This window comes from Scyliorhinus canicula, chromosome 20, assembly GCF_902713615.1.
Source record: "Scyliorhinus canicula chromosome 20, sScyCan1.1, whole genome shotgun sequence".
Lineage (NCBI taxonomy): Eukaryota > Metazoa > Chordata > Chondrichthyes > Carcharhiniformes > Scyliorhinidae > Scyliorhinus > Scyliorhinus canicula.
This window is the reverse complement of record NC_052165.1, coordinates 86,911,919-86,937,752: the sequence shown is the minus strand read 5'-3', so window position 1 is coordinate 86,937,752 and position 25,834 is coordinate 86,911,919. Positions and strand designations below refer to the sequence as shown.

The 25,834-nt window shown below is 49.0% G+C and overlaps 1 protein-coding gene across 6 annotated transcripts in view; it reads right to left on the bottom strand.

The window, feature by feature from the left end:
• Positions 1–10,870: 10,870 nt before the first annotated feature.
• LOC119955119 overlaps positions 10,871–25,834 on the bottom strand; it is a 192,947-nt gene continuing 177,983 nt past the window's right edge. For all 6 annotated transcript variants that reach the window (XM_038781009.1, XM_038781010.1, XM_038781008.1 and 3 more), the window contains 3 exons: positions 16,174–16,713; positions 11,225–11,274; positions 10,871–11,062 (listed from right to left, as the gene is read on the bottom strand). In XM_038781009.1, the coding sequence (XP_038636937.1) occupies positions 10,889–11,062; positions 11,225–11,274; positions 16,174–16,713 (764 nt within the window). In that variant the 3' untranslated portion in view covers positions 10,871–10,888. The remainder of the gene's footprint in view (positions 11,063–11,224; positions 11,275–16,173; positions 16,714–25,834) is intronic.

Sequence of the window (25,834 nt, the reverse complement as noted above, 5' to 3'; positions counted from 1 at the left end):
TATCTGTATCTAACCCTGTGCTGTACCTGTCCTGGGAGTGTTTGATGGGGACAGTGTAGAGGGAGCTTTACTCTGTATCTAACCCCGTGCTGTACCTGTCCTGCGAGGGTTTGATGGGGACAGTGTAGAGGGAGCTTAACTCTGTATCTAACCCAGTGCTGTACCTATCCTGGGAGGGTTTGATGGGGACAGTGTGGAGGGAGCTTTACGCTGTATCTAACCCCGTGCTGTACCTGTCCTGGGAGTGTTTGATGGGGACAGTGTAGCTGTACCTGTCCTGGTAGTGTTTGATGGGAACAGTGTAGCTGTACCTGTCCTGGGAGTGTTTGATGGGGACAGTGTAGAGGGAGCTTTACTCTGTATCTAACCCTGTGCTGTACCTGTCCTGGGAGTGTTTGATGGGGACAGTGTAGAGGGAGCTTTACTCTGTATCTAACCCCGTGCTGTACCTCTCCTGCGAGGGTTTGATGCGGACAGTATAGAGGGAGCTTTACTCTGTATCTAACCCCATGCTGTGTGTGATGATATGATCTGCATACTCGTCTGCCATTGGGCCAGAACGTCGGCTTACCATTGGCCCTGGTCGGTCATGTGCCTCTCGACCGATTGGCCAAGAGGCTGAGTTAACCACGCCTCTATCAACGAGGTATAAATGCTCAGAAGCCTGACGATCGTTCCTTTCCACTGTAGACGATCGCCAGGCTGTGTTCTAGTTAATTAAAGCCTGACATTGGTAAATCACTCGCCTCGCGTGCAATCGATGGTGCATCACTGTGCCTGTCCTGGGAGTGTTTGATGGGGACAGTGTAGAGGGAGCTTTACTCTGTATCTAAGCCAGTGCTGTACCTGTCCTGGGAGTGTTTGATGGGGACAGTGTAGCTGTACCTGTCCTGGTAGTGTTTGATGGGGACAGTGTAGCTGTACCTGTCCTGGGAGTGTTTGATGGGGACAGTGTGGAGGGAGCTTTACGCTGTATCTAACCCTGTGCTGTACGTGTCCGGGGAGGGTTTGATGGGGACAATGTAGAGGGAGCTTTACTCTGTATCTAACCCTGTGCTGTACCTGTCCTCGGAGTGTTTGATGGGGACAGTGTAGAGGGAGCATTACTCTGTATCTAACCCCGTGCTGTACCTGTCCTGGGAGGGTTTGATGGGGACAGTGTAGAGAGAGCTTTACTCTGTATCTAACCCCGTGCTGTACCTGTCCTGGGAGGGTTTGATGGGGACAGTATGGAGGGAGCTTTACGCTGTATCTAACCCCGTGCTATACCTGTCCTCGGAGTGTTTGATGGGGACAGTGTAGAGGGAGCTTTGCTCTGTATCTAACCCTGTGCAGTACCTGTCCTGGGAGTGTTTGATGGGGACAGTGTAGAGGGAGCTTTATTCTGTATCTAACCCAGTGCTGTACCTGTCCTGGGAGGGTTTGATGGGGACAGTGTGGAGGGAGCTTTACGTTGTATCTAACCCCGTGCTGTACCTGTCCTGGGAGTGTTTGATGGGGACAGTGTAGCTGTACCTGTCCTGGTAGTGTTTGATGGGGACAGTGTAGCTGTACGTGCCCTGGGAGTGTTTGATGGGGACAGTGCAGAGGGAGCTTTACTCTGTATCTAACTCCGTGCTGTACCTCCTGGGAGTGTTTGATGGGGACAGTGTAGCGGGAGATTTACTCTGTATCTAACCCTGTGCTGTACCTGTCCTGGGAGTGCTTGATGGGGACAGTGTAGAGGGAGCTTTATTCTGTATCTAACTCCGTGCTGTACCTCCTGGGAGTGTTTGATGGGGACAGTGTAGCGGGAGCTTTACTCTGTATCTAACCCTGTGCTGTACCTGTCCTGGGAGTGTTTGATGGGGACAGTGTAGAGGGAGCTTTACACTGTATCTAACCCCGTGCTGTACCTGTCCTGCGAGTGTTTGATGGGGACAGTGTAGAGGGAGCTTTACTCTGTATCTAACCCAGTGCTGTACCTATCCTGGGAGGGTTTGATAGGGACAGTGTGGAGGGAGCTTTACGCTGTATCTAACCCCGCGCTGTACCTGTCCTGGGAGTGTTTGATGGGGACAGTGTAGCTGTACCTGTCCTGGTAGTGTATGATGGGGACAGTGCAGCTGTACCTGTCCTGGGAGTGTTTGATGGGGACAGTGTAGACGGAGCTTTACTCTGTATCTAACTCCGTGCTGTACCTCCTGGGAGTGTTTGATGGGGACAGTGTAGCGGGAGCTTTACTCTGTATCTAACCCTGTGCTGTACCTCTCCAGCGAGGGTTTGATGCGGACAGTGTAGAGGGAGCTTTACTCTGTATCTAACCCCATGCTGTGCCTGTCCTGGGAGTGTTTGATGGGGACAGTGTAGTGGGAGCTTTACTCTGTATCTAAGCCAGTGCTGTACCTGTCCTGGGAATGTTTGATGGGGACAGTGTAGCTGTACCTGTCCTGGTAGTGTTTGATGGGGACAGCGTAGCTGTACCTGTCCTGGGTGTGTTTGATGGGGACAGTGTAGCGGGAGATTTACTCTGTATCTAACCCCGTGCTGTACCTGTCCTGGGAGGGTTTGATGGGGACAGTGTAGAGGGAGCTTTACTCTGTATCTAACCCCGTGCTGTACCTGTCCTGGGAGGGTTTGATGGGGACAGTGTGGAGGGAGCTTTACGCTGTATCTAACCCCGTGCTGTACCTGTCCTGGGAGGGTTTGATGGGGACAATGTAGAGGGAGCTTTACTCTGTATCTAACCCTGTGCTGTACCTGTCCTGGGAGTGTTTGATGGGGACAGTGTAGAGGGAGCTTTACTCTGTATCTAACCCCGTGCTGTACCTGTCCTGGGAGGGTTTGATGGGGACAGTGTAGCTGTACCTGTCCTGGGAGTGTTTGATGGGGACAGTGTAGAGGGAGCTTTACTCTGTATCTAACTCCGTGCTGTACCTCCTGGGAGTGTTTGATGGGGACAGTGTAGCGGGAGCTTTACTCTGTATCTAACCCCGTGCTGTACCTGTCCTGGGAGGGTTTGATGGGGACAATGTAGAGGGAGCTTTACTCAGTATCTAAGCCAGTGCTGTACCTGTCCTGGGAGTGTTTGATGGGAACAGTGTAGAGGGAGCTTTATTCTGTATCTAACCCCGTGCTGTACCTGTCCTGGGAGTGTTTGTTTGGTCAGTGTAGAGGGAGCATTACTCTGTATCTAACCCCTTGCTGTACCTGTCCTGGGAGTGTTTGATGGGGAGAGTGTAGAGGGAGCTTTACTCTGTATCTAACCCCGTGCTGTACCTGTCCTGGGGTTGTTTGATTGGGACAGTGTAGAGGGAGCTTTACTCTGTATCTAACCCCGTGCTATACCTGTCCTGGAAGTGTTTGATGGGGACAGTGTGGAGGGAGCATTACTCTGTATCTAACCCCGTGCTGTACCTATCCTGGGAGGGTTTGATGGGGACAGTGTAGAGGGAGCTTTACTCTGTATCTAACCCTGTGCTGAACCTGTCCAGGGAGTGTTTGATGGGGACAGTGTAGAGCGAACTTTACTCTGTATCTAACCCCGTGATGTACCTATCCTGGGAATGTTTCATGGGGACAGTGTTGAGGGAGCTTTACTCTGTATCTAACTCCGTGCTGTACCTCCTGGGAGTGTTTGATGGGGACAGTGTAGCGGGAGCTTTACTCTGTATCTAACCCCGTGCTGTACCTGTCCTGGGAGGGTTTGATGGGGACAATGTAGAGGGAGCTTTACTCTGTATCTAACCCTCTGCTGTACCTGTCCTGGGAGTGTTTGATGGGGACAGTGTAGAGGGAGCTTTACTCTGTATCTAACCCCGTGCTGTACCTCTCCTGCGAGGGTTTGATGGGGACAGTGTAGAGGGAGCTTTACTTTGTATCTAACCCTATGCTGTGCCTGTCCTGGGAGTGTTTGATGGGGACAGTTAGAGGGAGCATTACTCTGTATCTAAGCCAGTGCTGTACCTGTCCTGGGAATGTTTGATGGGGACAGTGTAGCTGTACCTGTCCTGGTAGTGTTTGATGGGGACAGCGTAGCTGTACCTGTCCTGGGAGTGTTTGATGGGGACAGTGTAGAGGGAGCTTTACTCTGTATCTAACTCCGTGCTGTACCTGTCCTGGGAGTGTTTGATGGGGATAGTGTAGCGGGAGCTTTACTCTGTATCTAACCCCGTGCTGTACCTGTCCTGGGAGGGTTTGATGGGGACAGTGTAGAGGGAGCTTTACTCTGTATCTAACCCCGTGCTGTACCTGTCCTGGGAGGGTTTGATGGGGACAGTGTGGAGGGAAAATTACGCTGTATCTAACCCCGTGCTGTTCGTGTCCTCGGAGTGTTTGATGGGGACAGTGTAGCTGTACGTGTCCTGGGAGTGTTTGATGGGGACAGTCTAGAGGGAGCTTTACTCTGTATCTAACTCCGTGCTGTACCTCCTGGGAGTGTTTGTTGGGGACAGTGTAGCGGGAGCTTTACTCTGTATCTAACCCCGTGCTGTACCTGTCCTGGGAGGGTTTGATGGGGACAATGTAGAGGGAGCTTTACTCTGTATCTAACCCTGTGCTGTACCTGTCCTGGGAGTGTTTGATGGGGACAGTGTAGAGGGAGCTTTACTCTGTATCTAACCCCGTGCTGTACCTGTCCTGGGAGGGTTTGATGGGGACAGTGTAGCTGTACCTGTCCTGGGAGTGTTTGATGGGGACAGTGTAGAGGGAGCTTTACTCTGTATCTAACTCCGTGCTGTACCTCCTGGGAGTGTTTAATGGGGACAGTGTAGCGGGAGCTTTACTCTGTATCTAACCCTGTGCTGTACCTGTCCTGGGAGTGTTTGATGGGGACAGTGAAGAGGGAGCTTTACTCTGTATCTAACCCCATGCTGTGCCTGTCCTGGGAGTGTTTGATGGGGACAGTGTAGAGCGAGCTTTACTCTGTATCTAAGCCAGTGCTGTACCTGTCCTGGGAGTGTTTGATGGGGACAGTGTCGAGGGAGCTTTACGCTGTACCTAACCCCGTGCTGTGCCTGTCCTGGGAGTGTTTGATGGGGACAGTGTAGAGGGAGCTTTACTCTGTATCTAAGCCAGTGCTGTACCTGTCCTGGGAGTGTTTGTTTGGTCAGTGTAGAGGGAGCTTTACTCTGTACCTAATCCCGTGCTGTACCTGTCCTGGGAGTGTTTGATGGGGAGAGTGTAGAGGGAGCTTTACTCTGTATCGAACCCCGTGCTGTACCTGTCCTGGGGGTGTTTGATTGGGACAGTGTAGAGGGAGCTTTACTCTGTATCTAACCCCGTGCTATACCTGTCCTGGAAGTGTTTGATGGGGACAGTGTAGAGGGAGCTTTACTCTGTATCTAACCCCGTGCTGTACCTGTCCTGGGGGTGTTTGATTGGGACAGTGTAGAGGGAGCTTTACTCTGTATCTAACCCCGTGCTATACCTGTCCTGGAAGTGTTTGATGGGGACAGTGTAGAGGGAGCTTTACTCTGTATCTAACCCCGTGCTGTACCTATCCTGGGAGTGTTTGATGGGGACAGTGTAGAGGGAGATTTACTCTGTATCTAACCCCGTGATGTACCTATCCTGGGAGTGTTTCATGGGGACAGTGTTGAGGGAGCTTTACTCTGTATCTAACCCCGTGCTGTACGTGTGTTGGGAGTGTTTGATGGGGACAGTGTAGAGGGAGCTTTACTCTGTATCTAACCCCGTGATGTACCTATCCTGGGAGTGTTTCATGGGGACAGTGTTGAGCGATCTTTACTCTGTTTCTAACCCCGTGCTGTACCTGTCCTGGAAGTGTTTGATGGGGACAGTGTAGCGGGAGCTTTACTCTTTATCTAACCCCGTGCTGTACCTGTCCTGGGAGTGTTTGATGGGGACAGTTTGGAGGGAGGTTTACTCTGTATCTAACCCCGTGCTGTACGTGTGTTGGGAGTGTTTGATGGGGACAGTGTAAAGGGAGCTTTACTCTGTATCTAACCCCGTGCTGTACCTGTCCTGGGGACAGTGTAGAGAGAGCTTTACTCTGTATCTAACCCCGTGCTGTACGTGTGCTGGGAGTGTTTGATGGGGACAGTGTAGAGGGAGCTTTACTCTGTATCTAACCCCGTGCTGTACCTGTCCTGGGAGTGTTTGATGGGGACAGTGTAGAGTGAGCTTTACTCTGTATCTAACCCCGTGCTGTACCTGTCCTGGGAGTGTTTGATGGGGACAGTGTAGAGGGAGCTTTACTCTGTATCTAACCCCGTGATGTACCTATCCTGGGAGTGTTTCATGGGGACAGTGTTGAGGGAGCTTTACTCTGTATCTAACCCCGTGCTGTACCTGTCCTGGAAGTGTTTGATGGGGACAGTGTAGAGGGAGCTTTACTCTGTATCTAACCCCGTGTTGTACCTGTCCTGGGAGTGTTTGATGGGGACAATGTAGAGGGAGCTTTACTCTGTATCTAACCCCGTGATGTTCCTGTCCTGGGAGTGTTTGATGGGGACAGTGTACCAAGTCTGAGGACACCTTCAGTGGCAAATGGACAGACAAACATGTTTCCTTTTCCAGAAACCATACAGGTTTAGTGTATTATGATTTTCTAAATCTTCTGCGATGACCTCCTATTAATAATGGATTTTAGCACTTTCCCACTGACAGATATTAAACTAACTTCCCGATAGCTTTAGGATTTCTGTCTCCCTCCTCTCTCGATTGGTGATGTTACAATTGTGCTTTTCCAATCTGCTGCCACCTTTCCAGAAGCTGAGGTATTTTGGAAGATTTTAACCAATAAACCCACTCTCTCTGCATCCTCTTGCATTAAGAGGTGAGAATACATAGAACATAGAACATAGGACATTACAGCGCAATACAGGCCCTTCGGCCCTCGATGTTGTGCCGACCTCTGAAACCAATCTGAAGCCCATCTACACTATTCCATTATCATCCATGGGTGAGACTCTCCAACCCCCCGAGGGGTCGGAGAATCGCCAGGGACCGGAGTGAATGCCGCCCCCGCTGTCCCCCGAAGTCTCCGGCACCAGAGATTCGGCGGGGTCGGGAATCGCACCACGCCTGTCGGTGGGCCCTCCTCTCGGAGATTCTCTGGCCCGTGATGGGCCAAAGTCCCACTGCTGTCATGCCGGTCCCGCCGGCGGGAATCAAACCAGGCCACCGGCGGGAACAGGCGGCACGAGCGGGCTCCGGGGTCCTGGGGGGCGTGCAGGGTCAATCTGGCCCCGGGGGGTGCCCCCACGGTGGCCTGGCCCGCGGTTCGGGCCCACCGATTGGCCGGCGGGCCTGTGCAGTGGGGGCACTGTTTTCCTTCCGCGTTCGCCATAGCCTTCACGATGGCAGACGTGGAAGTGACCTTCTTAACAACCCTATCAACCTGGGTGGCAACTTTCAGGAATCTATGTACATGGACACCAAGATCTCTCTGCTCATCCACACTACCAAAAATCTTAACATTAGCCCAGTACTGCATTCCTGTTACTCCTTCAAAAATGTATCACCTCACACTTTTCTGCATTAAACTCCATTTGCCACTTCTCAGCCCAGCTCTGCAGCTTATCCATGTCCCTCTGTAACCTGCAACATCCATCCGCACTGTCCACAACTCCACCGACTTTAGTGTCATCCGCAAATTCACTCACCCACCCTTCTACGCCCTCCTCCAGGTCATTTATAAAAATTACAAACAGCAGTGGCCCCAAAACAGATCGTTGTGGTTCACCACTAGTAATTGAACTCCAGGCTGAACATTTCCCATCAACCACCACCCTCTGTCTTCTATCAGCTAGCCAATTTCTGATCCAAACCGCTAAATCACCCTCAATCCCATGCCTCCGTATTTTCTGCAATAGCCTACCGTGGGGAACCTTATCAAACGACTTACTGAAATCCATATGCACCACATCAACTGCTTTACCCTCGTCCACCTGTTTGGTCACTTTCTCAAAGAACTCAATAAGGTTTGTGAGGCATTAACTACCCTTCACAAAACCTTGTTGAGTATCCCTAATCAAATTATTCCTTTCTAGATGATTATAAATCCTATCTCTTATAATCTTTCCAAGACTTTGCCCACAACAGAAGTAAGGCTCACTGGTCTATAGTTACCCGGGGTTGTCTCTACTCCCCTTCTTGAACAAGGGGACAACATTTGCTATCTTCCAGTCTTCCGGCACTATTCCTGTAGACAATGAAATGAAAAATTTCATTTCATTTCATTGTCTACAGGAATAGTGCCGGAAGACTGGAAGATAGCGATCAAAGCCAAAGGCTCTGCAATCTCCTCCCTAGCTTCCCAGAGAATCCTAGGATAAATCCCATCCGGCCCAGGGGACTTATCTATTTTCACACTTTCCAGAATGGATAACACCTCCTCCTTATGAACCTCTATCCCATCTCGTCTAGTACCCTGTATCTCAGTATTCTCCTCGACAAAATTGTCATTTTCCTGTGTGAATACTGACTAAAAATATTCATTTAGCGCCTCTCCTATCTCCTCGGACTCCATGCACAACTTCCCACTGCTGTCCTTGACTGGCCCTACTCTTACCCTGGTCATTATTTTATTCCTGACATACCTATGGAAAGCTTTAGGGTTTTCCTTGAGCCTACCTGCCAAGGACCTCTCATGTCCCCTCCTGGCTCTTCTTAGCTCTCTCTTTAGGTCCTTCCTGGCTAACTTGTAACTCTCAAGTGCCCTAACTGAATCTTCACGTCTCATCTTTGCAAAAGCCTCCTTCTTACTCTTGACAAGTTATTCAACTACTTTAGTAAACCACGGCTCCCTCGTTCGACCACGTCTTCCCTGCCTGACGGGTACTTACTTATCAAGGAGCCGTAGCTGTTCCTTGCACAAGCTCCACGTTTCAATTGTGCCATCCCCTGCAGTTTCCTTCCCCTTCCTATGCATCCTAAGTCTTGCCTAATCGCATCATAATTGCCGTTCCCCCAGCTATAACTCTTGCCCTGTGATAGGTATATACCTATCCCTTTCCATCGCTAAAGTAAACGGGCACGATTATCTGCTCCCCACGCGGCCTAGGAGAATCGCGGGAGGGCCCCTCGACATTTTTTACGCCCCCCTGTCGCATCCCCCCCCCCCCCCCCCCCCCCTCCCCGGGCTCAGAAAAATCACCGCTCGCCATTTCTCACAGCGAACGGCGATTCTCCAAGCTCGATGGGCTGAGCGGCCGGCCCTTCATGCCCGTTTCACGACGTCAGCAAACACACCTGGTCGCTGCATTCGTGAAACGGGCGGCAGATGCCCGTTTGGGGCATCTAGGGGCCCGATTTGGACGGGAGCACCACGACTGTGCTCGGGAGGGGTCAGGCCCGGCAAGATCAAGCCGCCACGTCTTGCTGGGCGGCTGAGGAGAAAGACGGCCACCGCGCATGCACAGGTTCGTGCCGTCTGCGCGATGAAGTAACCCGCGCATGCGCGGATGACTTCACATTCTCGGCGTGATGAGGTCACTGCCGAGAAAGACGGACGCCCGCTCCTAGCCCCCGGGTGGGGGTGAATTAGGTGCAGGGAGCGGGCTCCGAGGCCGTCGTGAACCTCGGCCGAGTTCACGACGGCCTTCACGAATTCGGCCCCCTGCGGAGAATTCCGCCCAACGTAACTGAATTGTGGTCACTATCACCAAAGTAATCACCTACCTCCAAATCTAACAACTGACCTGGTTCATTACCCAGTACCAAATCCAATGTGGCCTCGCCTCTTCTTGGCCTATCTACATACTGTGTCTGGAAACCCTCCTGCACGCACTGGACAAAAACTGACCCATCTAAAGTACTCGAACTATAGCATTCCCAGTCAATATTTGGAAAGTTAAAGTCCCCCATAGCAACTACACTGTTACTTTCGCTTCTATCCAGAATCATCTTTACAATCCTTTCCTCTACATCTCTGGAACTTTTCAGAGGCCTATAGAAAACTCCCAACAGGGTGACCTATCTTTTCCTGTTTCTAACCTCAGCCCATACTACCTCAGTAGGCGAGTCCTCATCAAACGTCCTTTCTGCCACCGTAATACTGTCCTTGACTAACAATGCCAACTTCCCCCTCTTTTACCACCTTCCCTGAGCTTACTAAAACATCTAAACATCTAAAATACCTGCAACAACCATTCCTGTCCCTGCTCTATCCATGTCTCCGAAATGGCCAAAATACAGGTTGTCAGGTCCATGGGATTGGTCAGTCTCTGGAACCACTTGTTTGACGAACACTGTTTCTCCAGTGATTCTGATTGGGGAGGCAGTGACATTGTCACTGGACTAATATTCCAGAGAGCCAAGGAAATGCTCTGGGAACCCGATTCAAATCTCACCACGGCAGGTGGTGGAATTTGAATTCAATAAATGAAATCTGGAATGAAAAGTCTAATGATGACCATGAAAAACCCATCTGGTTCACTGATGACCTTTAGGGAAGGAAATCTGCCATCCTTACCTGGTCTGGCCTACATGTGACTCCAGACCCACAGCAATTTGGTTGACTCATAAATAATAATCTTTTCTTTTATTGTCAAAAGTAGGCTTGCATTAACACTGGAATGAAGTTACTGTGAAAAGCCCCGAATGCCCACAGGGATAGGCAATAAATGCTGGCCCAGCCAGCGATGCCCACATCCCATGAAAGAATAAAGAGAAAAAAAGTTCCTCCCTCCCTGTTGCCCCCTTTTTTTCGATTCTTGGGATGTTTTCAATGGTTCTATGATGAAGATAGACTTAAAATACTTGTTCAACGTGACTGCTAATTTGCTGGTTCCCCATTATTAACACCCCAGTCTCACTTTTCAAGAGATGAACACTTAATTTAGCTCAAAGGTGTTATATAAATCAAGTTGTTGTTGGAAATCACTCTGCCGTCCCTCTCTGTACAAGGGCACGCTATAGAATTCTTGTTAAATTCATCCACCATTTACCTGAAGTAAAGAGCATTGGCCTCGGCACAGATGATGAAATTTCTGCTCTGTTGCTGTGCTCCAGAGGCCTTTTTCTGTGACTGAGCACCGTCTTCCTTCAGCTCTGGGTAATTCTGAAGATATTGTCCACAGCGATTCCCTCTTGGAAAACCATTGTAGCCTATTCCCACCTGTGGAATGATCAGGATTGTTTTTTCAGTGCAGCCAAACCTGTCTCAATGTGTTAGCAACAATCGAGTGGTGTGGAATTAAAGTACAGTCTGTGGGGAAGTTTCAAATTCAAAATGAACAGAAATTAAGTGAATATGTACAAATGTCGATACAATACTCACAAAGCAATCATCCTGGTAAATCAGTGCCCCGACTCCAGGCCCAGGACTATCTGAAAATCAGAAATATATCAATCATTGAACAGGAATTGTGACTATAATTTCAGAGCACCAGCACACTGGTTTAAGAGATTGTGCTTTCTGAGGCTGGTCTATAACCTTCCAGATTTGAGAATGTTACTGCTTAGGGGCTGTTTAGCACAGGGCTAAATCGCTGGCTTTGAAAGCAGACCAAGCGGGCCAGCAGCACGATTCAATTCCCGTAATAGCCTCCCCGAACAGGCGCCGGAATGTGGCGACTAGGGGCTTTTCACAGTAACTTCATTTGAAGCCTACTCGTGACAATAAGCGATTTTCATTTCATTAATCAACAAAGAACTGGATGAAATCACCCTGTGTACACTGAAATCATCTGATCAGACCTTCCAGCCTCCTCTTTATACTGGTTCACCTGAGGATGGAAGTTAGCTGTCAATTGAGGATGTTTCATTTTCACAATCGAGATTCTTGTCACCAAACCCATCCTTCAATCCTACATTATCCTTTTCCTTTGCTCCCCCATCCCTGACTCAATCTCCATCCGCCTCCTCATTCCTGAATCAATCCCCCTCCCCCTGATCCCTGACTCAATCAATCTCCCCCGATCCTGACTCAAACGCACTCCGCCTCCTCATTCTTGACTCAATCTCCCTCTGCCCCCTGACCCCTGACTCAATCACCCTCTGCCCCCTGATTCAATCTCTCTCCACCTCCTCATTCCTGAATCAATCCCCCTTCCCTGATCCCTGATTTAATCTCCCTCCGCCTCCTCATTCCTGACTTAATCCCCCTCCCCTGACCCCTGATTCAATCTCCCTCCTTCCCTGATCCCTGACTCAATCTCCCTCTGCCCCCTGACTCAATCTCCCTCCACCGATCACTGACTCAATCTCCCTCTGCCCCCTGATCCCTGACTCAATCTCCATCTGCCTCCTCATTCCTGAATCAATCCCCCTCCCCTTGATTCCTGACTCAATCTATCTCCCCCTGAGCCTGACTCAAACGCACTCCGCCTCCTCATTCCTGACTCAATCTCCCGCTGCCCCCTGGCCCCTGACTCAATCACCCTCTGCCCCCTGATTCAATCTCCCTCCACCTCCTCATTCCTGAATCAATCCCCCTTCCCTGATCCCTGATTTAATCTCCCTCCGCCTCCTCATTCCTGACTCAATCCCCCTCCCCTGACCCCTGACTCAATCTCCCTCCTCCCCTGATCCCTGACTCAATCTCCCTCTGCTGCCTGATCCCTGACAATCTCCCTCTGCCCCCTGATTGAATCTCCCTCCACCTCCTAATTCCTCAATCAATCCCCCTTCCCCGATCTCTGATTTAATCTCCCTCTGCCTCCTCATTCCTGACTCAATCCCCCTCCCCTGACCCCTGACTCAATCACCCTCTGCCCCGATTCAATCTCCCTCCACCTCCTCATTCCTGAATCAATCCCCCTTCCCCGATCTCTGATTTAATCTCCCTCCGCCTCCTCATCCCTGACTCAATCCCCCTCCCCTGACCCCTGACTCAATGTCCCTCTGCCCCCTGATCCCTGACTCAATCTCCCTCCTCCCCGATCCATGACTCAATCTCCCTCTGCCCCCTGATCCTGACTCAATGTCCCTCTGCCCCCTGATCCCTGACTCAATCTCCCTCTGCCCCCTGACCCCTGACTTAATCTCCTCCCCGATCTCTGACTCAATATCCCTCCTCCCCTGATTCAATCCCCCTCTACCCCCTGATCCCTGACTCAATCTCCCTCTGCCCCCTGATCCCTGACTCAATCTCCCTCTGCCTGCTCATTCTTGATTCAAGCTCCCTCTGCCCCGTGATCCCTGACTCAATCTCCCTCTGCTCCCTGATCCCTGACTCAATCTCCCTCTGCCCCCTGACCCCTGACTTAATCTCCCTCCTCCCCTGATCTCTGACTCAATCTCCCTCCTCCCCTGATTCAATCCCCCTCTACCCCCGATCCCTGACTCAATCTCCCTCTGCCCCCTGTTCCCTGACTCAATCTCCCTCTGCCCCATGATCCCTGACTCAATCTCCCTCCTCCCCTGATCCCTGACTCAATCTCCCCCTGCCCCCTGATCCCTGACTCAATCTCCCTCCTCCCCCTGACCCCCGACTCAATCTCCCTCTGCTCCCTGATAGCTGACTCAAAATCACTGCTCCCCTGATTCCCTGACTCAATCTCCCTCTGCATCCTGATCCCTGACTCAATCTCCCTTTGATAGTATTGTCACAACTAAAATCAGAGCCAATAGCAATCTCCCTTTGCGCTCTGATCCCTGACTCAATCTCCCTCTGCCCCCTGATCCCACAGTCAAGATCAGAAAGCGGATAGCATTATCATAACCAAGATCAGAAAGTGGATAGCATTATCATAACCAAGACCAGAGAGTAGATAGCATTATCATAGCCAAGACCAGAGAGTATATAGCATTATCATAGCCAAGACCAGAGAGTAGATAGCATTATCATAGCCAAGATCAGAGAGTAGATAGCATTATCATAACCAAGATCAGAAAGCGGATAGCATTATCATAACCAAGATCAGAGAGTAGATAGCATTATCATAGCCAAGATCAGAAAGCGGATAGCATTATCATAACCAAGATCAGAGAGTAGATAGCATTATCATAGCCAAGATCAGAGAGAGCATAGCATTATCATAACCAAGATCAGAAAGCGGATAGCATTATCATAACCAAGATCAGAGAGTGGATAGCATTATCATAGCCAAGATCAGAGAGAGCATAGCATTATCATAACCAAGATCAGAAAGCGGATAGCATTATCATAACCAAGATCAGAGAGTAGATAGCATTATCATAGCCAAGATCAGAGAGAGCATAGCATTATCCCAATTAGTATCAGAATCAATAGCATTATCACAACCAAGATCAAGATCAGAGAGAGGATAGCATTATCGTAGACAAGATCAGAGAGTGGATAGCATTATCATAGCCAAGATGAGAGAGAGGATAGCATTATCATAGCCAAGATCAGAGAGTGGATAGCATTATCATAGCCAAGGTGAGAGAGAGGATAGCATTATCATAGCCAAGATGAGAGAGTGGATAGCATTATCATAGCCAAGATGAGAGAGAGGATAGCATTATCACAACTAAGATCAGAGAGAGAATAGCATTAGAACATAGAACAGTACAGCACAGAACAGGCCCTTCGGCCCTCAATGTTGTGCCGAGCCATGATCACCCTACTCAAACCCACGTATCCACCCTATACCCGTAACCCAACAACCCCCACCTTAACCTTACTTTTATTAGGACACTGCGGGCAATTTAGCATGGCCAATCCACCTAACCCGCACATCTTTGGACTGTGGGAGGAAACCGGAGCATTATCGTAGACAAGATCAGAGAGTGGATAGCATTATCGCAGCCAAGATGAGAGAGAGGATAGCATTATCACAACTAAGATCAGAGAGAGGATAGCATTATCGTAGACAAGATCAGAGAGTGGATAGCATTATCGTAGCCAAGATGAGAGAGATGATAGCCTTATCGTAGCCAAGATCAGAGAGTGGATAGCATTATCGTAGCCAAGATGAGAGAGTAGATAGCATTATCATAGCCAACATGAGAGAGAGGATAGCATTATCATAGCCAAGATGAGAGAGAGGATAGCATTATCACAACTAAGATCAGAGAGAGGATAGCCTTATCATCACCAAGATCAGTGAATGATAGCATTATCATAACAAAGTTCAAAGAGAGAATAGCTTCATCACAACCCAAGATCATAGCCAAGATCAGAGAGTAGATAGCTGCAGAGCTAATTGGGGTGGGCTAGGCCCGTGCCTGCACCGAAGGTGAGTCAGAAAGTCAGTGGAGATGCCTCCGGCTTGCAGTTGTCAGCTGTGCCCACAGAGTAACACATTGGTTCAATTAAGGAGCCTTCTTCGGCAGGGATTAAATCCTTAATTTCTCCATTCCAGGCATCCCGTACCAGCCTCCCCGGACAGATGCCGGAATGTGGTGACTAGGGGCTTTTCACAGTAACTTAATTGAAGCCTACTCGTGACAATAAGCGATTTTCATTTCATTTTTTTCATCAGCAAGAAAAGGATGAGGCCAACAATAGGACCAATAACTGCTCTAGCTCCAACCCCACCTCTGAGGAGCGATTCCAGAATTATCAGAGGGTGCACCATCACCACATTCACTTGCATCTTCCAGAAGCTCATACACTCATCTCGTCTAGGGTAGGTTTGTGACAGCTGAGGTCACTGATACTTGGAACCTGCTGGACACCAGGCCTCTGTTGAGCCCCATGCTCTCTGGACTTGGCCATAAGGGATACAGACATGCAGAGACAGGCAGGGGAACATCAGGCTGAGATGCCAGAGGTCATGCACTAACTGGACCAAAGGCTGAGCAGTCTGTCCATGTTCTGTCTACTGTTGTGATTCTGGCATGCAAGCACTTGGCTTCCTCTATGGAAAAGGTGGCAGCCGCCTTGGAGTCCCAGGTCAAGCAAAACACACAGTTGCTGTCAGATATGTGCTTGGACATGTCATTTTGGCCATGGAGACAGTGCAACAATGGCAAGGTGAGAGAGGGATGGGGCACCTTCACCATTCTCCAGGTCACCCTTCTCAAGGAGTCAGGGATGTGACAATAATCACCCAGTGAGAGGAGACGTGCCGGCCAGACACCGAGAGGCTACATCCCAGGACACCTTCCACCTTCCCCAATGCCAGTGATCCAGTTGCCACCAGCAGGTCAGGCTGGGTGGACGGGCCTTAGGAGGCCGGGACCCTCCAGCCTAGGTCACCAGAAGACACCAGTCAAAATCATCAGTCAACAGCACAGATCAGTCTGCAGTCTGCCTCCACCTCAGCTACAGATGTTGGGGCTGTACCTAGACATTGGGCATTGTGTTAATTTTCTTACCTGTTCTTGCAGCCAGTAGGAAGCACAGTTGTAAGGCATGTAAGTCTCTCTTCTCCTTCTCTGCATCCCGACTGGAATTATTTATTTCCAAATTACCATCAGTGCTGTTTGACAGTTCATGTAAATTCCTGCCATCCTGACTTTCAGGGTTTCCTGCCGATTTCTTTTTGAAGTTTCCAACAGTGCTGTTTTGCAATGCATCAAGGCACTTATAAGCAGTCTCCATTTGTTTTCTGAAGGTTGCTTTGTAATCTTTCTTTTTTATATGAAGTAATTGCAGAGCTTCCAGAATTTTCGTTAGATTAGTTGAATCAAAAATTGACGTGCGTACTTTGGGTTTTGTTGAAGGTATCAATCTGATTTTGGGTGAAATTCTTTTTACAACCGTTTCTAAGTCCAGGAGTGGTATATACATTTCTGCACTGACTTTAGCGCCACGAAACAATCGATTAACTTTATTAGCATTATCCAAAGCATCTTCATTATCATCAGCTTCTTGCTGCTCCAGATTAGGCCAATAATAGACTTGACCAACAACTCCTGTCAGAGAAGAAACCTCAATATTGAAATCAAATTCTAACTTTCATAATGCAAATGTTCAATTTAGCAGAACATCACTCTAACATGTGATGACAGCATGTGATATCCCACTCCAGAATCACTATCTAATATCTATCTGCAGGTAATTCCTGATGTGTCAGTTCAACAGACTGTTAGAGAAACAGGGCTGTCGTGGCGACCATGGCAGCAATGTACATTAAACTGGATGGGATGGGGAAACTAGTTGATGTCAACACAGTAAAATAAAACTGAGCTAACTGTTAATGGTCCGTTAATTATATTTTTAGGATACATAGATGAAGGTTATTCTTCTAAATTAATTTGAGCACATATAAATTAGATGGCATGGCGGCGCAGTGGTTAGCATTGCTGCCTCACAGCACCAGGGACCTGGGTTGAATTCCACCCTCTGTCTATGTGGAGATTGTACCTTCTCACCGTGTCCGCGTGAGTTTCCACCGGGTGGTGCTCCAGTTTCCTCCCATAGTCCAAAGATGTGCGGGTTACATGGATTGCCCATGTTGAATTGCCCCTTAATGTCCAGGGATGCACAGGTTAGGTTCTGGGGATAGGGCGAGGTGGACTAGGGAGTGTAAATTGTTAGAGTGCTCATTTGAAGGGTCGGTGCAAACTCGATGGCCGAATGGCCTCCTCTGCACTGCAGGGATTCTATGCTAACTTTGTTACAGTGCCCCACCAGGGGCTGTCACCCCCACCCATTAGTTTATTTTTTTGACCTTTTGTTTTCTTAAATGAGAATATAAATAGGGGATTGCTGGGACACTGTGCGCGGGTGTGTCGCTATGCGACTGAACAAAGCCAATTAAGTCTCTCAGTAAAGGAAAGCTCTGTGTCTAGGTTTTGACTTCACCAATTAGTATGGATCCCATTAACACCAATATTGATATCAGACAATTTGACGTGGCTCCTAAATCTTTATTTAACTGGGTGGCCGATGTGTTCCTTAGACTGGTGGATTAATGGTGCCGCAGATTTCTGACTGTCTGATATGTGCTTCTCCATCTGACTATATCAGAAACACTGCCATTGATTGGTTTATCAACATCTGGAGATATTTAAAATGCTGTGGTTGATTAAGCAGACACACTTTTTGGAGCATTGCAAAAGTGATTCAGGAAGCAGCAGTCCAGGAGGGGTGGGGAAGAAACAGCAGGAAGGGCTCCCAGATTTCTTTAATGCTTTGATCAATGTTTTTCTCACAATTAGGGACTGAGGGTAGGAAGGATGTGTGAGGGGAAGTAAAAGAGGAAAGTCAGTGCCACCTCCATCATTCTACATAGGGTTAGAAGATGTTTAATGACCACACACAATTGATCATTGAGGGGCTGGTTTAGCTCACCAGGCTAAATTGCTGGCTTTTAAAGCAGACCAAGCAGGCCTCAGCACAGTTCGATTCCCGTACCAGCCTCCCCGGACAGGCGCCGGAATGTGGCGACTAGGGGCTTTTCACAGTAACTTCATTGAAGCCTACTCGTGACAATAAGCAATTTTCATTTCATCTCCTTCAGGGATGATCGAGAGGCAGCTATTTCCCTCATCCTGCCTCTGCCATTAACTTGGTGAATAGTAATTTGTCCGACTCACAACCTAATAATAATAAAACAGGAAGTGCTGGAAGTAGCAACAGGTGGAGAGAGGAACAGATTTAATGGCCTTGATTTTCACTAAGCTCAGATGACTTGGGAACCCTTTGAAAATGGTGGATGGGCTGAATTTTGGGAATTTCCAACTCCATTTTTGTCTGATTTGCAGAAGTGCCTTTAAAGCATGTGTGCACGTTCCTGGCAAACACCAAAATGCTGTATTCCGAATCTGGTTGGTTCCAGTGTGGAGATAGACATCACGTCTGCTAGCTTCATGGCGCTGGGCCAAGCGGTCATTGTTCACGGCCCCTTAAACGAGTTGTGACATCTAGTCTGCATCGCGGAACCTTTTAAAAGTGAAATTCAAAAGATCCTCCTCAAGCCGCCAATGCCAAGCTCTGCCCTTCCACCCATACCCAACGCCACATATGCACACATAATGAAGCTTGGCTGAGAGCTAAAGACCCATTACGGACGGCACAGTTTTTAGCACTGCTGCCTCATAGCACCAATGACCCGGGTGTGTGTCATGATATGCAGACATGCAGATAATGATATACAGACAGGTACAGATAGGCAGCTAATGAACACAGAGAACAGGACATGAGGGTCCTGCCTCAGGGCTGGTATCTCACTATAAAAGAGGCACTCACACTCAGCCTCTTTCCACTGATGAACATCTACAGAGTGAGTCAGGGTGTATTTACTTTTTTTTTAATTTAGAGTACCCAATTATTTTTTCCAATTTAGGGGCAATTTAGTGTGGCCAATCCACCTATCCGGCACATCTTTGGGTTGTGCGGGTGAAACCCACGCAGACAAGAGGATAATGTGCAAACTCCACACAGACAGTGACCCAGGGCCGGGATTCGAACTCGGGTCCTCAGTGCCATAGGCAGCAATGATAACCACTGTGCCACCGTGCTGCCCCAGGGTGTATTTACAGTGTCACACCTCCAGCATGTGGCGAAGAGCTAGTCTGGTTCAGTCAGACAGAGTAACCACACTTAAGTTAGCAGAGAGTCAAACTCATAGAGAACTGTGCTAACTGTGCTACTGGTTCAATAAATCAGATTGAACTGACTTCAAGGTCTGGAGTATCTTTTGGTTAAAGCTGCATCCAGTTGCAGCCTGTGTTATCCCAGAGTATATAACACATCATGCTACCAGGAGACTGCTTAATCTAGGCGGTTTACCTCAGTCCGTTCCATGACGACCAGTGAATGTATCCCGGCACCATGGAGAAGATTCAGGCTCCTCACCAGCTCAGGACCTCCGGCAATCTCAGTGCCACTGGCGGACATTCAGGCAAAAGTTTCTGATGTACATCAAAGCTTCAGACCTCATGGGTGCGTCTGATGCAAGGAAGATCGCGCTTCTCTTCTCAACAGCGGGTGATCAAGCCATCGAACTCTCCAACTCTTTTCACTTCACCGAAGGCCAGGACCAGACAAAGTTTCAGACCATCTTGGACAAGTTTGACAGTCACTGTGAAGTGGACACCAATGAAATCTTCGAACGCGACATATTCAAACAGAGTCTACAAGGTAAAGATGAATCTTTCAACTCCTTCTTAACTAACCTCCGCCTGCTAGCACTGTCCTGCAACTTTGGTGATATTGCTGACTCCATGATCAGAGACAAAATCGTTTTTGGAGTTCACTCTGATCCTCTGAGAGAGCAGCTACTGAAAATCAAGCATGTAACCCTGCCAATCGCGATTGAAACATGCACAGTGCATAAGCACGCCAAAAATCGCTATGCCCAGTACAAATCGACTGAAAATGAGAAACATGCCTCACACGAGGCAGAGTGTGCAGGCCATCTCCCGGATGCAGCGTCTCAGCATTGAAGACAGCTGCCGTTTTGCGTGCTTTTCCCGGGGCCCCACCCATGCGCAATGCGAACAGGATAACGAAGCGACTGACACCCACACTGCGCATGTGCAATGAAGTCAGGGCGGCGACGTCATGACGTGCTCGAACTGCGGCAATGCCCACTTAAAGAAACAGTGCCCTGCAAGAGGCAGGTGATGTTTAAACTGCGGAAAGCCTGGGAATTATGCAGCCTTGTGCAGGTCTGCACCACCAGTTCCGATGACGGCGCGTTCAGAGTGTGCAACAACGATTACAGGATTCTGATCCTGGCAGCACAACGGATCCAGAGGAAGACTGCCTGGACTCCGCCTACTGTGTGGGCATCATTACCAAATGTGAATATGTCACATCCAACTCACCACAACTTCAATCCATCCTCGCTGTGGATTCTGCGGACAAATGGCGTGCGGTGATGTAGGTCAACCACTGCACCATCCAGTTTAAGCTGGACACAGGTGCTTCTGCCAACCTCCTCTCACAGGCAGATTTCAAACGCATCAAGAAGTGTCCCAAGGTCCTTCCAGCAGCCTGCAGGCCACTGGACTACAACAGAAATGCCATCACGGCACTGGGGCCTGCCATCTACTCGTCTCCAACCAGAGCACCCATGCATGGTTACAATTTTGAAATTGTCAAGCCAGACAGGGCATCCCTACTTGCCGCAGTCCTGCAAGCAGCTGAATCTCGTATAGCGGGTTTACACAACATCCTCCAATGTGGATCTTCAGGCCGGCATTGACGACATCCTGGCTCAGTATCCGGATGTGTTCGGCGGGATGGGCACGCTGCCATATCGATACAAGATTCTGCTATGACCTGATGCCAAGCCAGTAGTCCACGCACCACGCCGGGTCCCGGGTCCGCTAAGAGAGCGCCTGAAGGCACAGGAAGCTCAAGGATCTTCAGCAACAGGGGCTGGTTTAGCTCACAAGGCTAAATCGCTGGCTTTTAAAGCAGACCAAGCAGGCCAGCAGCACGGTTAGATTCCCGTACCAGCCTCCCCGGACAGGCGCCGGAATGTGGCGACTAGGGCCTTTTCACAGTAACTTCATTGAAGCCTACTCGTGACAATAAGCGATTTTCATTTCATTTTTCATCATTTCCAAGGTAACCGAACCGACTGACTGGGTCAGCTCGATGGTATGTGTTAGAAAGCCTTCGGGAGACCTGCGCATCTGCATTGATCGCAAGGATCTCAATAAGAACATAATGCGTTGTGGTTCGTATCCGCGAGGAGACAGCCAAAGACCCCTTCTTGTAGCGTGTCATGCACCACCTCGCCAATGGCTGGCAGAAAGGGCTGTAAAGGACAATCTAAAGGACGACCTGATGGTGATTGATGGTATCCTCCTCAAGCTTAACTGGATTGTCATTCCACTCAGTCTCCAGAGTTTGGTGCTCCGCCAAATCCATGAGGGTCACCTGGGCGTCGAGAAGTGCAGACGCAGAGTCAGGCAGGCTGTCTACTGGACCGGTATTAGCCAGGACATCTCGAACATGGTCCTCAACTGTGCGACCTGTCAACGCTTGGAGCCAGTGCAGAGCAAGGAGACGCTCCAGCAGCATGAAATCGAGACCTCCCCATGGTCCAAGGTTGGCATCGACCTCTTTTGTGTGAATGGGCGTGACTACATGTTGATTATTGACTATTTCTCCAATTACCCTGAAGTGGTGAAGCTCTCAGACCTCACATCTCGGACCGTCATCAAGGCGTGTAAGGAGACGTTCTCCAGGCATGGTATCCCACTCACTGTCATGACTGACAATGGCCCGTGCTTCAGCAGCCACGAGTGGTCTATCTTTGCCAAGTCATACCATTTAAAACATGTCACTTCCAGCCATACATACACTATCCGCAGCCGAATGGGAAGGTTGAGGAAGGGGTGCACATTGTGAAAAAGCTCATCTGCAAGGCCGTGGATTCTGCTTCTGACATCCACCTCGTGCTGCTTGCCTACAGGGCAATCCCACTGTCCACTGGCAAATCGCCGGCTGAACTCCTGATGAACAGGGACCTGCGGATGACACTTCCAGCCATACATTTGCCCAACCTGGATCACCTCCTGGTGCTGCAGAAGGTGCAGCAGCTCCGAAACCAGCAAAAGCAGGGCTATGATGCTCATGCCACAGATTTGCCCGTGTTATCCCCGACAGACACTGTCAGGATCAAGATACCGGATGGTGGCTGGTCTGCTCCAGTAGTCGTTGTTTGACAGGCTGCGCCCCGCTCGTATGTTGTACGTATGGATGATGGTTCTGTTGTGCGACGAAACAGACAGGCACTGCGCAAAGTTGCCTGCCCGCAACTGCTTTCTTCTCCATTTCCGTCCGTTGTTTTGCCACCTCCTGATACCGCGAACTACGAGGCCACCAGTCAGGCTTCCATCCCACCTATCAAGGCGCTGTCGTCCCCACCACCACCTCTCCGGCGGTCGACAAGGATCAGACGCAAGCCCCAAAGACTGGACTTATGAACATTTGTTTTGTTTGCTATGTTGTGTTCTCACATTAGACAGCTGTCTTCACATGTAAATATGTTGACATCTGCCCGCTTGTAAATATGTTAATATATGCCACCACATGTAAGTACATTCCCATGTGCCAACAAAACATAAAAAAAGGGGGAGATGTCATGATATGCAGACATGAAGATAATGATATACAGACAGGCACAGACAGGCAGCTAATGAACACAGAGAGCAGGACATGACCCATGAGCAGGCACGACACTCAGGGGTGGTATCTCACTATAAAAGGCACAAGGCACTCACACTCTGCCTCTTTCCACCGATGAACATCTACAGAATGAGTCAGGGTGTATGTACAGTATCACACCTCCAGCACGTGGCTAAGAGCTAGTCTGGTTCAGTCAGACAGAGTAACCACACTTAAGTTAGCAGAGAGTCAAACTCATAGAGAACTGTGCTAACTGTGCTACTGGTTCAATAAATCAGATTGAACTAACTTCAAGGTCTGGAGTATCTTTTGGTTAAAGCTGCATCCAGTTGCAGCCTGTGTTATCCCAGAGTACATAACACATCAGTGTGGAGTTTTCATGTTCTCCCCGTGTTGGCGTGGGCTTTGTCCATATACCCAGGTTTTCTCCCACAGTCCAAAGATGTGCGGGTTAGCTGGATTGGCCATGATAAATTGCCACTTAGTGTCCAGGAATGTGCAGGTTAGATTATGGGGTTACGGGGATAAAGAGGGGTGGCGAGGGAGTGGATATAGGGCTGGTGCAGAATTGATGGGCCAAATGGCCTCCTTCCACACAGCAGGGATTCTAGGTCTGTGTATGTATGCTTTTTGAAACACTTGTATTCCAGAGAAAGCATTGCTTCATTGCCAGTCCATGCCCTCTGATCTCTGCCACCAATTTCATATGATGTGGAGATGCCGGCGTTGGACTGGAGTGAGCACAGTAAGAAGTCTTACAAAACCAGGTTAAAGTCCAACAGCTTTGTTTCAAATCACTAGCTTTCGGAGCACTGCTCCTTCCTCAGTGAATGAAGAGGTGGTTCCAGAAACATATAGAGAGACAAAGTCAAAGATGCAAGAAGATACTTTGAATGCAAGTCTTTGCAGGTAATTAAGTCTACAGATCCAGACGGAGAAACTGGAGAGAGGGATAATCACAGGTTAAAGAGGTGTGAATTGTCTCAAGCCAGGACAGTTTGTAGGATTTCGCAAGCCCAGGCCAGATGGTGGGGGGTGAATGTAATGCAAAATGAATCCAAGGTCCCGGTTGAGGCTGTATAAAGGGGTCTTGTTCAGGGTGGCAGCCAGTGACTAGTGGTGTGCCTCAGGGGTCAGTGCTGAGACAACAACTTTTCACAACTTACATTAATGATCTAGAAGAATGAACTGAAGACGGTTGCTAAGTTTGCAGATAATACAAAGATCTGTAGAGGGACAGGTAGCATTGAGGTAGCAGGCGGGCTGCAGAAGGACCTGGACAGGCTAGGAGAGCGGGCAAAGAATTGGCAGATGGAATACAATGTGGAAAAGTGTGAGGTTCTGCGCTTTGGAAGGAGAAATGGAGGAATAGACTATTTTCTAAATGGGGAGATGCTTAGGAAATCAGAAGCACAAAGGGACTTGGGAGTATTTGTTCACGATTCTCTTAATGTTAACATGCAGGTTCAGTCGGCAGTTGGGAAGGCAAATGCAATGTTCGCATTCATGTCGAGAGGGCTTAAATACAAGACCAGGGATGTACTTCTGAGGCTATATAAGGCTCTGGTCAGACCCCATTTGTAGTATTGTGAGCAGTTTTGGGCCCTGTATCTAAGGATGATATGCTGGCCTTGGAAAGGGTCCAGAGGAGGTTCACAAGAATGATCCCTGGAATGAAGAACTTGTCGTATGAGGAACAGTTGAGGACTCTGGGTCTGTGTTCGTTGGGACTTTAGAAGGATTAGGGGGGGGATCTTATTGAAACTTACAGGATACTGTGAGGCCTGGATAGAGTGGACGTGGAGAGAATGTTTCCACTTGTAGGAAACACTAGAAGCAGAGGACACAATCTCAGACAAAAGGGAGGATCCTTTAGAACAGAGATATAGAATATAGAACGATACAGCGCAGTACAGGCCCTTCGGCCCTCGATGTTGCACCGACATGGAAAAAATCTAAAGGCCATCTAACCTACATTATGCCCTTATCATCCATATGCTTATCCAATAAATTTTCAAATGCCCTCAATGTTGGCGTGTTCACTACTGTTGCAGGTAGGGCATTCCACGGCCTCACCACTCTTTGCGTAAAAAACCCACCTCTGACCTCTGTCCTATATCTATTACCCCTCAATTTAAGGCTATGTCCCCTCGTGCTAGCCACCTCCATCCGCGGGAGAAGGCTCTCGCTGTCCACCCTATCTAACCCTCTGATCATTTTGTATGCCTCTATTAAGTCACCTCTTAACCTTCTACTCTCTAACGAAAACAACCTCAAGTCCATCAGCCTTTCCTCATAAGATTTACCCTCCATACCAGGCAACATCCTGGTAAATCTCCTCTGCACCCGTTCCAAAGCATCCACGTCCTTCCTATAATGAGGCGACCAGAACTGTGCGCAATACTCCAAATGCGGCCGTACTAGAGTTTTGTACAACTGCAACATGACCTCATGGCTCCGGAACTCAATCCCTCTACCAATAAAGGCCAACACACCATAGGCCTTCTTCACAACCCTATCAACCTGGGTGGCAACTTTCAGGGATCTATGTACATGGACACCGAGATCCCTCTGCTCATCCACACTACCAAGAATTTTACCATTAGCCAAATATTCCGCATTTCTGTTATTCTTTCCAAAGTGAATCACCTCACACTTCTCCACATTAAACTCCATTTGCCACCTCTCAGCCCAGCTCTGCAGCCTATCTATGGCCCTCTGTAACCTGCAACATCCTTCCGCACTGTCTACAACTCCACCGACTTTAGTGTCGTCTGCAAATTTACTCACCCATCCTTCTGCGCCCTCCTCTAGGTCGTTTATAAAAATGACAAACAGCAACGGCCCCAGAACAGATCCTTGTGGTACGCCACTCGTAACTGAACTCCATTCTGAACATTTCCCATCAACTACCACTCTCTGTCTTCTTTCAACTAGCCAATT